This window comes from Limanda limanda, chromosome 19 (genome assembly GCF_963576545.1).
Source record: "Limanda limanda chromosome 19, fLimLim1.1, whole genome shotgun sequence".
Lineage (NCBI taxonomy): Eukaryota > Metazoa > Chordata > Actinopteri > Pleuronectiformes > Pleuronectidae > Limanda > Limanda limanda.
The window spans coordinates 23,074,900-23,087,399 of record NC_083654.1 but is presented as its reverse complement, the minus strand read 5'-3'; the positions used below and the strand labels follow the sequence as shown (position 1 = coordinate 23,087,399).

Below are 12,500 nucleotides of genomic sequence, written 5' to 3'. Positions count from 1 at the left end.
GAGTTAAAGCTGTTTTTTTATTACTAGATTGGATTCAGTAGTTAAATGTCAGATATGATCTGAGGTTTCACTGAGCCGCCGGAGGACGAGACCTCCTCTGGAACAAAGACCATGAGAGACTCACCTGCCGCCTCCAGGGCGGCGCCATCCTTCAGATCTCCGACCCCGGGGGACAGAGCCACAGCAGAGAAGGACGAGCTGTCCTCCACGTCCCCGGAGGTTCCTGGGACCCCGTGGGACAGCTCCAGGCTCGGGATGGAGAAGGACGCAGAGTCTGTGGACTCCTGCTGGTCCTCGGACCCCCCCGCTGTCCCTCCAGACGAGCTGTCCTCCAGGTCCGGACCTGCAGACACAAACACACTCTGGTCTGAGAGTCTCTGAGCAACAACTCATCATCTGGATCAAGAAGAATCACATTCAACTCCATCCAGCGTTTGCTTATCAATCAATTCTTATTTATATAAAACCCATATTCACAAATCCCAGTTTGTCTGGTAGAAATCATCTGCTTCTGAATGTGGCCAAAACGAGGACGATGGGGATCGACTTCAGGAGGAAGAGGACGTCTTCACCGTGGAGGAGAACAAGAACCTGGCGTCCACATGGACAACGGACTGAAGAGGAAAACCAGCAACGAGACCCGGAGACTGTTTCCTCAGGAAGCTGGTCTGATGTTGGAACTCCTCCATCAGTCGGGTGTAGTGCTCTGAGCTTTGTGTGGTCACAACAGACTCCACCAGCGGATTCAGAAGGTTGACTCCATCAGGACTGTGACTCCATCAGGACTGTGACTCCATCAGGACTCTGACTCCATCACGACTCTGACTCCATCAGGACTGTGACTCCATCAGGACTCTGACTCCATCAGGACTGTGTGGAAGTGCTGCTGGAGGGAGCTCAACAAACTGTAGTCCACCACGAGGACCTCTCCACCACCGAGTGGACAGCGGAGACCTTTCTGCACCAGAGCGGCTCCGCTGCCACAAGGACCGAGACAGGAAGTGTTTCTACCGACGAGAAAACTGAACAAACACTAACTGCTCTGTGTTCATATGGACTCGATGACCACTTCCTGCTCTTCACACTTCACATTCACACTTCATCCAGTTCCTCTCCGTGCAGCCGGGCTCAGCATCTCGCCTGAGGTAGAACAGCTGACCTTCTGGTGAGGGTCTGGGTTAGGGTTGTTGTGTATTTTTTGTATATCATTTACTTGCAGAGTGTGTATAATTTTTAGTACTTTTTATATTTATTACATTCTATTTTGAGCTACTTGAGCTAATTCTAATGCTGCTCTCTGAGCTAATGCTAATGCTGCTCTGTGAGCTAATGCTGCTCTCTGAGCTAACAGCTTAAGCTGCTCTCTTAGCTAACAGCTAAAGCTGCTCTCTGAGCTAACAGCTAATGCTAATGCTGCTCTCTGAGCTAACAGCTAAAGCTGCTCTCTGAGCTAACAGCTAAAGCTGCTCTCTGCGCTAACAGCTAAAGCTGCTCTCTGAGCTAACAGCTAATGCTAATGCTGCTCTCTGAGCTAACAGCTAAAGCTGCTCTCTGAGCTAACAGCTAATGCTGCTCTCTGAGCTAATAGCTAATGCTGCTCTCTGAGCTAACAGCTAAAGCTGCTCTCTGAGCTAACAGCTAAAGCTGCTCTCTGAGCTAACAGCTAATGCTGCTCTCTGAGCTAATAGCTAATGCTGCTCTCTGAGCTAACAGCTAAAGCTGCTCTCTGAGCTAACAGCTAAAGCTGCTCTCTGAGCTAACAGCTAATGCTAATGCTGCTCTCTGAGCTAACAGCTAAAGCTGCTCTCTGAGCTAACAGCTAATGCTCCTCTCTGAGCTAACAGCTAATGCTAATGCTGCTCTCTGAGCTAACAGCTAATACTAATGCTGCTCTCTGAGCTAACAGCTAATGCTGCTCTCTGAGCTAACAGCTAATGCTAATGCTGCTCTCTGAGCTAACAGCTAATGCTAATGCTGCTCTCTGAGCTAACAGCTAATGCTAAAGCTGCTCTCTGAGCTAACAGCTAATGCTGCTCTCTGAGCTAATAGCTAATGCTAATGCTGCTCTCTGAGCTAACAGCTAATGCTAATGCTGCTCTCTGAGCTAACAGCTAATGCTAAAGCTGCTCTCTGAGCTAACAGCTAATGCTGCTCTCTGAGCTAACAGCTAATGCTAATGCTGCTCTCTGAGCTAACAGCTAATGCTAATGCTGCTCTCTGAGCTAACAGCTAATGCTAATGCTGCTCTCTGAGCTAACAGCTAATGCTAATGCTGCTCTCTGAGCTAACAGCTAATGCTAATGCTGCTCTCTGAGCATAGTTCTTCACATAATGAACATTTCTGCCTCATTATTTGTAAGCTTCACTCAGTTTGAGGAACTTCTCGTGTTGTGTTCAGTCACTTTAGGAGATTTTCTAAGCAACAATACAAACAGCAGCTTGGAAACCTATTGGTTCAGTCACATGATGTGAGCTGTGTGAGTTCATGTCAGTGTAAAGACTCCGGGCCTGGTTTCATCTTTTACCTGTGTCTCCTCCTCTGTCCCGCCCCCCCTCATCCTCCATGTGTCTGAGCAGAGACAGCGTCCTGTTTTCAGCGGACAGCGTTGAGGGCGTGGCCTCCTCCTCCTTCAGGTCTTTGCCGGGTAGAGGACTGTCTGCAGCCACATGGTTGCTGCCGACCTCAGCCACGACATCTGACTCCATCATCTGGCCCCGCCCCTCCAACGCTGTGGTTATGACCAGTTCCTTGGAGGTGGTTTCTGTGGTGAGGTCAGCTGCTGCTGCCGGCTGTGAACTGGAATCTGACATCATCAGCTTCACAGAGCAGAGCACTTTCCAACAGTCGAGGTAGAAACAAGTCCAGAGACCGAGGCCGAGGAACCGCTGCAGCGGCCGCACGGAGGAGGAGGGGCCAGGCGCCGAGGGTCACAAAACAAACGCACCCGTTTCCAGTCTGGTGATGAATGAAGAGAATCTTCACTGTCCCACAACGATGGAGGATTCTTTCAGTTTGTCGTCTTAACAGTCTTCAGACTTCCAGTCGGACCTGAAGAGACACAACGATAACTTCATCACTCAGATGGTCTCACCTGGAAAACAGGAGTCATCCATATTAAAAGTCTGCAGATTCATTTTCAGCTGATCAACCAAACGTTAAAAGGTCTGGAATAAAATATCAGTTTCACCCTCGTGACAACAAACAATAAGACGTGGTCACCTGAACATCTAATATCTCACATCTGAAAGTCCCAGTCTGTATTCTGAAACAGTATATCAAAGACACAAAATACAACCACAAAAACACAGAAGCAACCACAGAACAGATGGAGAACAGCCGGAGGACAGGATGGAGAACAGGATGGAGAACAGGATGGAGAACATCTGGAGAACAAGCAGGAGAACAGGATGGAGAACAAGCTGTAGAACAGGATAGAGAACAGGATGGAGAACAAGCTGGAGAACAGGAGGGAGAACAAGCTGGAGAACAGGATAGAGAACAGGATGGAGAACATCTGGAGAACAAGCAGGAGAACAGGATGGAGAACAAGCTGTAGAACAGGATAGAGAACAGGATGGAGAACAGCTGGAGAACAGGATGGAGAACATCTGGAGAACAGGATGGAGAACAGGATGGAGAACATCTGGAGAACAAGCAGGAGAACAGGATGGAGAACAGGATGGAGAACAGGAGGGAGAACAAGCTGGAGAACAGGAGGGAGAACAAGCTGGAGGACAGGATGGAGAACAAGCTGTAGAACAGGATAGAGAACAAGCTGGAGAACAGGATGGAGAACAGGATGGAGAACAAGCAGGAGAACAGGATGGAGAACAGGATGGAGAACAAGCTGGAGGACAGGATGGAGAACAAGCTGGAGGACAGGATGGAGAACAAGCTGTAGAACAGGATAGAGAACAAGCTGGAGAACAGGATGGAGAACAGGATGGAGAACAGGATGGAGAACAAGAGGGAGAACAAGCTGGAGAACAGGAGGGAGAACAAGCTGGAGAACAGGATGGAGAACAAGCTGGAGGACAGGATGGAGAACAAGCTGTAGAACAGGATAGAGAACAAGCTGGAGAACAGGATGGAGAACAAGCAGGAGAACAGGATGGAGAACAAGCTGTAGAACAGGATAGAGAACAGGATGGAGAACAGCTGGAGAACAGGATGGAGAACAAGCTGGAGAACAGGATGGAGAACAGGATGGAGAACATCTGGAGAACAAGCAGGAGAACAGGATGGAGAACAGGAGGGAGAACAAGCTGGAGAACAGGATGGAGAACAGGAGGGAGAACAAGCTGGAGAACAGGATGGAGAACAGGAGGGAGAACAAGCTGGAGAACAGGATGGAGAACAGGAGGGAGAACAAGCTGGAGAACAGGATGGAGAACAAGCTGGAGAACAAGCTGGAGAACAGGATAGAGAACAAGCTGGAGAACAGGATGGGGAACAAGCTGGAGAACAGGATGGAGAACAAGCTGGAGAACAAGCAGGAGAACAGGATGGAGAACAAGCTGGAGAACAGGATAGAGAACAAGCTGTAGAACAGGATGGAGAACAAGCTGGAGAACAGGATAGAGAACAGGATGGAGAACAGGATGGAGAACAAGCAGGAGAACAGAATAGAGAACAAGCTGTAGAACAGGATGGAGAACAAGCTGGAGAACAGGATGGAGAACAAGCTGGAGAACAAGCTGGAGAACAGGAGGGAGAACAAGCTGGAGAACAGGATGGAGAACAAGCTGGAGAACAGGATGGAGAACAAGCTGGAGAACAAGCAGGAGAACAGGATGGAGAACAAGCTGGAGAACAGGATAGAGAACAAGCTGGAGAACAGGAGGGAGAACAAGCTGGAGAACAGGATAGAGAACAGGATGGAGAACAAGCTGGAGAACAAGCAGGAGAACAGGATAGAGAACAAGCTGTAGAACAGGATGGAGAACAAGCTGGAGAACAGGATGGAGAACAAGCTGGAGAACAGGATAGAGAACAGGAGAGAGAACAAGCAGGAGAACAGGATGGAGAACAAGCAGGAGAACAGGATGGAGAACAGCTGAGGAACCGGATGGAGAACAGATGGAGAACAAGCTGGAGAACCGGATGGAGAACAGGATGGAGAACAGCTGGATCTTCTCCTGCAGGATTGTAAACACAGCCGGAAGTACCTGTGAGTGAATGTGGGTCAGAGTTCATCAGATTGATGAGGACTCAAACACCTGCTGAACTTCCCGGTGACGCTTCTCGGTCCCCGGTGCTTCCCCCGCCGGTTCCTCCGCCGGTTCCTCCGGTTCTTCCCCGAACACGAACCCGGAACCTGCGGCTGTGGCCTCCGTTAAGCTGCTTCCAGCTCCGACACTCAGTCCCGGAGCTAGCAGCTAGCAGCTAGCAGCTAGCAGCTAGCACGGCGAGCTAACCCGGACCCGCTGTGTGTGAAGCCGCAGACACGTGACCTGACCCGAACCTCGACGCTTCTCACCGGAGACACCGGAAACACCGGAGCTTCAGATTTACGGTGAACGTGAAGGTTGTTTACATTTCTCCCTGCTCACAGGCCCCGCCCATCACAGGGCGCAAACAACACGTCATTACGTCACATCCGCTCAACTTTAAAGGACACTGCGCTAGCTGTTAGCCACCTAGCTCCTTTTATTTACATTTGCTTACAACACAGTAAGTTTGTTTACTCACAGTAAACTAGTGACGTGTCCTCCCGGGTCGAGGCGTGTGTTGATGACGTATGTGATGACGTTCGAAGCCCCGCGAGCCGGCCGAACCACGTGACTGGTTCAGGAAGTGGTTTGGTGTGCGATTCAAAATAAAAGGGATCAAAATCCATATGACCCTCACATGTACCCGTCCTGGGACTCTGTGCGTTTGCTTGCGCTATATTCTAGAGTATTGGGGGGGTTGGGGGGGGGGGGGGGTTAATTTATTAACTTGTACAAACTTGCGGTATCTTTTCTTTGTACCCCAGCTTCAACTGTCGAGAAGCTGTTGTTATTAAATAAAAATTAATAAACCGTTATCTCTATTGTACGTGTTACATTTTGTCCCCCCCCACACATAAAGACAGTCACTGACCCAGTAACACAAGCACTTTCACATCACAACCTTCTCACTAATTTGTTTCCACTTTTCCTTTTGACCCCGCCATTGTATCATAAAGACAGACACCATATTAATAATAATCGTTTATGTATTGGCATCACAAACATCATTCATTCATTTATTCATTTTTCAATTCAAAGCTTCACACACCAAATCCATGGTGTCATTATAATTACATTTACATTTAATGTCCACTTGATGGCGCAGTAGAGCAAATGAAGCCCCATGATGCTTCGGCCCATGAGCGAACCAGTTGGATGGAAAGCTTCAAAGCTTCAAAGCTTCAACGCTTCATGAAGCTTCATGTCGCCATGACTACAGTAAACAGTTGTAATGAGATAAACACAAACAAATCGGGTGTTTAAAGAGAGCTAGCTAGCTAGCACAGTTAGCATCCGTTTCCTTTCAATCTATGGGATCTGGGCTCCATGTCTCCACAACCAGCCACTCCCATCCGGTGACACCTCACCCCCCCCCCCCCCCCCCTGACCAACTACACCCCCCCCAAGTCTTTTGATAGGGTGGCTGCGGTGCATGCTGGGAGTTGTAGTCGAACCCGCAGCAGGAGCTGGTGGAGAAGAGAAGTTCCAGCCGGTTTATTTTAGTGTTGATGTTAAATCACATGTTCAGTGAGAGTAAAATCTGATGAACACGTTTCTCCTTCTTACCTGTTGTCACAGCAGTGGAGTCTGTTCTCTTCTGTTCTCTTCTATTCTCTTCTATTCTGTCTGTTCTATTCTGTCTGTTCTATTCTGTCTGTTCTATTCTGTTCTGTTCTGTCTGTTCTGTCTGTTCTATTCTGTTCTATTCTGTCTGTTCTGTCTGTTCTGTTCTGTCTGTTCTATTCTGTCTGTTCTGTTCTGTCTGTTCTGTTCTATTCTGTCTGTTCTATTCTGTCTGTTCTATTCTGTCTGTTCTGTCTGTTCTGTCTGTTCTGTTCTATTCTGTCTATTCTATTCTGTCTGCTCTGTTCTGTCTGTTCTGTCTGTTCTGTCTGTTCTGTTTTATATTCCATTCACCACCTTCACACCTAACTGTCAGCAGGTGTGAACACGCTCGACCACACCTCTGCTTGTACCGGCCCTCGCCATGACAACGTGCCACACCTCTGCTGAGAGTCAGACAGACGGGTGCGGAGTCAGAGTCCACTCACAAGCTGATAAACAGTGTGATGTCATCAGGTGATGTCATCAGGTGAGCAGCAGTTGTACCTCAGGCGTGTTTGTCCTGAACCTGTCTCACTCCTCCCACCTGTCTCACTCCTCCCACCTGTCTCACCCTCCTGTGGACTAGGGGAGCGAGCGTCTACAGCTGTAAGTTTCCTCTTCTCACTCGTTCTTTAGTTAGTCTTTAGTCTTCAGCTGTTTAGATCAAGTTCACTATGTTGACAGAGTATTGAGAGAGTAGTTACAGAGTATTGACAGAGTAGTTACAGAGTAGTTACAGAGTATTGAGAGAGTAGTTACAGAGTATTGAGAGAGTAGTTACAGAGTATTGACAGAGTATTGAGAGAGTAGTTACAGAGTAGTTACAGAGTATTGAGAGAGTAGTTACAGAGTAGCTACAGAGTATTGACAGAGTAGTTACAGAGTATTTAAACCTGTTCTGCTCTGAAGCTGGTGAAGCTCTGACCTTGTCACAGGTGAACACACGTCACAGTTCTCTGTAAACAATGCTCAGATTTTTATCAGTGTTATGACAGAAAATGTTCCAGCATCTCAAACGTTGTGTTTTAGAAACTGTGACAGTGAAGTATTTCTACAGCAGCGCACCTGGTTCATGAGTAATGAGATGAATCCTTTCATCTGAGTGTTGGTGAGACGATGGTCGTCAGCCTGGCGTCGGCTCTTAAAGGAGCACGCCATCATTTTGAACTCATTTCTCGTCCGAGACGCTGGACAGTGTTGAGCATGAACGCCTCATATTTTTTGTGTTTGATGAACTGAACAAATCAGTTTACATACGATGAATTCAATTAAATTTAATTCATCATCGTATCAGGCCATTGGGTGAAATACCAGGAGCGAGAGAAAATGTGTGTGATTGTGTGACTGTGTGTGTGTGTGTGTGTGTGCTGCCAGACAGCGCACACACACAGACACACACACAGGCTCAGAGACACACGCAGTGAGATCAGAGCAGAAGTTTCTGTTTCCTCCTCCAGTCGGACCTGCTCTCACTTGAACAGTTGAATCAGGACGTGTGAGTGTGAACTCGCAGCACTCTGCCTAGCTTAGCATCAAGGCTGCAGGATGGAGCCGAGACATATTTAAAGAAACTGAGGGAAACAAAACATGAAAATTACATCAATGAGAAATTATTATCTAATATTTTGGGTGTGTCTCTGTGTGCAGGTCGTCACAGGCAGCGGACGACACCGACAACATGACTGACACAAATAATACTACTAATACCACTCAAAGTACTGATACCACTGATACTACCGATACCACTCAAAGTACTGATACCACTGATACTACTGATACCACTCAAAGTACTGATACCACTGATACTACCGATACTACTACAACTGACACAACCAATACTACTACTACTACTGCTGACACTTGTACTACTACAACCAATACGACTACGGATATAACTACAACAGATACTACGACAGCAGCATGTTGTCCATCAGCTACCACTACAGCTTCTCCTGATGATCCAGGTACTAATACGTGTTCCAAGAAATCCTCTGTTTGTGTCAGTATTTGATTAAATTACTGATTTTCAGGATTTTGTCATAAACTTTGCTGTTGCTTATGACTTTCTTTCTTTTCACATTTTGTGTGTAATCAAAGATGAAAGAGAAACATGTGAAAGAATCAGAACTTCATGTAGAATCTTAATGTTTTTAAGTTTCTATCACAGCAAACAGGAAGTGGTCACAGTCAATTCAGCTGCTTTCATCTGGACAGTTTGATTGATTGACAGATAAATATTTAGGGCGACTTTCTTGCCCATGACAACATTGAATCCATAGTATTATAAATTCTGGGATGGAATCGTTAAAGTTCCTGATGTGGGTAAATAAACTTTCTCTCAGAGAACAAATCTAACCTTGACTTTAAAAATCTAATATTTAGTTTATTCACCAGTCAAATGTAAATATTTCTTATCTTCTTCCTTAGAGGACACAGGTGAACGTGTTGCCATGGCAGCGACAGGAACAAGGTGTCTCTGTTCATGTTGAAATCTCTTTGTTTTTAAGATGAGGACACGGAGAGAGAGACGTCCACCGGAGAAGAGAAAGGTGAGGACACTCGTCCGTCTTCACGTCCTCACATTTAAATCTGTCCTCATCATGTTTTTGTCTTCAGCAGGTGATGATGAGCCGCTGTGTGATGTCCTCTCAGGTAACTTCCTCTCCGCTGTTCCGTCTCTTGTCTCGTTCTTCTGTCTGTTCTTCTGTCTGACTTCCTGTCTTCTTCCTGTCGTCAGGAGCAACCGAGGACGAGTCTCAGCAGAAGTCCTCGACTCCGACGAGAGACAAACCAGGTTCCAGAACCAGATCCTCATTAGACCACAGAGAGGAGGATAGGAACTAATAGTACATTTAAGAATGAAACATACAAATTATCAAATGAAATTATAAAAACATTAAAATAAAATGTGATAATTACAATAAGATATAAATTAACAAAACTTTAATAAATAATTAACAACCATAATCATAATCACATCATAACAGAATACTTAAAAATACTAAATACAAATATAATATGTACCTGCTAACACTAAAATAAGAAGATTAAAATTAAATAGTACCATATAAATAAATACAAACATAAATTCTATACACTGTTAAAGATTCTTTATTATTTTGTATAGATAAGTTTTATCTGTGTCACGTCTCCACTTTCAGACGTCTGGACCAGAAACAACATGATTCTCATCTCCTCAGTTTTAAGTTTAATGATATGTATATGATATCATCATATATTTAAGTCACTTCCTGTTTGCAGATCCTCCCAGCACTCTGCTGTTGTCAGGGTTACGTCCAAAGAAGAAGAGAGTGCTGGTGGCTCCGGCTCTCAGTCTGTCTCTAGGTAATTAACCCACTTCCTGTTCTGCACGCCACCACGTTTGAATATGAGTTAACGTTGATGCTCGTCAGGTCGCAGCGAGTCCATGGTCTCTGACGACTTCCCGTCGGGTTTCCTCTCGCCCTCACCTGACGACCACGATGACCCCGGGCTCGACCTTGATCTAGACGGCATGGAAACACCCTCAGACAGCGAATCACTGCTCTTCCCCATCTACGACTTGGATCTGGAAGGTGAGAGGTCAGAGGTCAAACAGCCGCCGGGTTCAGGTGAGAAAACTCAGAAAATGATGTCAGACTTGTTTCCCAGACGACCTGTGGCGTCTTGGCGTGGCGTCCCACCGTCAGCACCCCACGGGATCCAGGTCTGTCAGGTCGGACCGGAGTGAACTGGGAGCTCTGGAGAGGGAGGACGTGGTGGACAGCCAGGGCACAAGGTGGCGCTGTTTCTCCACAGGTGACCCCCCCCAGGAGAGCCGGGTCGACATGAGCGTCCTGGAGCCGTTTCTCCGAGTTCTGTCTCACGGAGGTAGGACCGCAGGGGGAGGAGTTACCTGGTCTCCTGGTCGGCCCCGTCCTCGTGGTAACCACCTGTCTTCCTGTAACCTCTCAGGTTACTATGGAGACGGTATGAATGACATCATCGTCTTTTCCTCCTGTTACCTGCCACAGAACCGTCTGAAGAACTACACGTATGTGATGGACAATCTGTTCAGGTAAACACCTGTCTGTCTGTCTGTCTGTCTGTCTGTCTGTCTGTCTGTCTGTCTGTCTGTCTGTCTGTCTGTCTGTCTGTCTGTCTGTCTGTCTGTCTGTCTGTCTGTCTGTCTGTCTGTCTGTCTGTCTGTCTGTCTGTCTGTCTGTCTGTCTGTCTGTCTGTCTGTCTGTCTGTCTGTCTGTCTGTCTGTCTGTCTGTCTGTCTGTCTGTCTGTCTGTCTGTCTGTCTGTCTGTCTGTCTGTCTGTCTGTCTGTCTGTCTGTCTGTCTGTCTGTCTGTCTGTCTGTCTGTCTGTCTGTCTGTCTGTCTGTCTGTCTGTCTGTCTGTCTGTCTGTCTGTCTGTCTGTCTGTCTGTCTGTCTGTCTGTCTGTCTGTCTGTCTGTCTGTCTGTCTGTCTGTCTGTCTGTCTGTCTGTCTGTCTGTCTGTCTGTCTGTCTGTCTGTCTGTCTGTCTGTCTGTCTGTCTGTCTGTCTGTCTGTCTGTCTGTCTGTCTGTCTGTCTGTCTGTCTGTCTGTCTGTCTGTCTGTCTGTCTGTCTGTCTGTCTGTCTGTCTGTCTGTCTGTCTGTCTGTCTGTCTGTCTGTCTGTCTGTCTGTCTGTCTGTCTGTCTGTCTGTCTGTCTGTCTGTCTGTCTGTCTGTCTGTCTGTCTGTCTGTCTGTCTGTCTGTCTGTCTGTCTGTCTGTCTGTCTGTCTGTCTGTCTGTCTGTCTGTCTGTCTGTCTGTCTGTCTGTCTGTCTGTCTGTCTGTCTGTCTGTCTGTCTGTCTGTCTGTCTGTCTGTCTGTCTGTCTGTCTGTCTGTCTGTCTGTCTGTCTGTCTGTCTGTCTGTCTGTCTGTCTGTCTGTCTGTCTGTCTGTCTGTCTGTCTGTCTGTCTGTCTGTCTGTCTGTCTGTCTGTCTGTCTGTCTGTCTGTCTGTCTGTCTGTCTGTCTGTCTGTCTGTCTGTCTGTCTGTCTGTCTGTCTGTCTGTCTGTCTGTCTGTCTGTCTGTCTGTCTGTCTGTCTGTCTGTCTGTCTGTCTGTCTGTCTGTCTGTCTGTCTGTCTGTCTGTCTGTCTGTCTGTCTGTCTGTCTGTCTGTCTGTCTGTCTGTCTGTCTGTCTGTCTGTCTGTCTGTCTGTCTGTCTGTCTGTCTGTCTGTCTGTCTGTCTGTCTGTCTGTCGGTCGGTCGGTCGGTCGGTCGGTCGGTCGGTCGGTCGGTCGGTCGGTCGGTCTGTCTGTCTGTCTGTCTGTCTGTCTGTCTGTCTGTCTGTCTGTCTGTCTGTCTGTCTGTCTGTCTGTCTGTCTGTCTGTCTGTCTGTCTGTCTGTCTGTCTGTCTGTCTGTCTGTCTGTCTGTCTGTCTGTCTGTCTGTCTGTCTGTCTGTCTGTCTGTCTGTCTGTCTGTCTGTCTGTCTGTCTGTCTGTCTGTCTGTCTGTCTGTCTGTCTGTCTGTCTGTCTGTCTGTCTGTCTGTCTGTCTGTCTGTCTGTCTGTCTGTCTGTCTGTCTGTCTGTCTGTCTGTCTGTCTGTCTGTCTGTCTGTCTGTCTGTCTGTCTGTCTGTCTGTCTGTCTGTCTGTCTGTCTGTCTGTCTGTCTGTCTGTCTGTCTGTCTGTCTGTCTGTCTGTCTGTCTGTCTGTCTGTCTGTCTGT

The 12,500-nt window shown here is 47.4% G+C and overlaps 2 protein-coding genes across 3 annotated transcripts in view; one reads left to right on the top strand and one right to left on the bottom strand.

The window, feature by feature from the left end:
- The window catches only part of mindy1 (MINDY lysine 48 deubiquitinase 1), a 9,729-nt gene extending 4,014 nt beyond the window's left edge, over nucleotides 1-5,715 (bottom strand). The window contains exons 1-3 of one of the 2 annotated variants that reach the window (XM_061092308.1): nucleotides 5,170-5,715; nucleotides 2,526-3,092; nucleotides 125-343 (exon numbers count right to left, since the gene is read on the bottom strand). In XM_061092308.1, the coding sequence (XP_060948291.1) occupies nucleotides 125-343; nucleotides 2,526-2,814 (508 nt within the window). In that variant the 5' untranslated portion in view covers nucleotides 2,815-3,092; nucleotides 5,170-5,715. The remainder of the gene's footprint in view (nucleotides 1-124; nucleotides 344-2,525; nucleotides 3,093-5,169) is intronic. The other variant, XM_061092309.1, reaches the window with a different exon arrangement.
- Nucleotides 5,716-7,405: 1,690 nt separating this feature from the next.
- Nucleotides 7,406-12,500, top strand: part of LOC133025617 (BCL2/adenovirus E1B 19 kDa protein-interacting protein 2-like) — a 6,592-nt gene continuing 1,497 nt past the window's right edge. Inside the window, exons 1-9 of the mRNA XM_061092329.1 lie at nucleotides 7,406-7,425; nucleotides 8,467-8,783; nucleotides 9,327-9,368; nucleotides 9,439-9,471; nucleotides 9,557-9,613; nucleotides 10,081-10,164; nucleotides 10,233-10,394; nucleotides 10,471-10,689; nucleotides 10,774-10,876. Of these exons, the coding sequence (XP_060948312.1) occupies nucleotides 8,498-8,783; nucleotides 9,327-9,368; nucleotides 9,439-9,471; nucleotides 9,557-9,613; nucleotides 10,081-10,164; nucleotides 10,233-10,394; nucleotides 10,471-10,689; nucleotides 10,774-10,876 (986 nt within the window). The 5' untranslated portion in view covers nucleotides 7,406-7,425; nucleotides 8,467-8,497. The remainder of the gene's footprint in view (nucleotides 7,426-8,466; nucleotides 8,784-9,326; nucleotides 9,369-9,438; nucleotides 9,472-9,556; nucleotides 9,614-10,080; nucleotides 10,165-10,232; nucleotides 10,395-10,470; nucleotides 10,690-10,773; nucleotides 10,877-12,500) is intronic.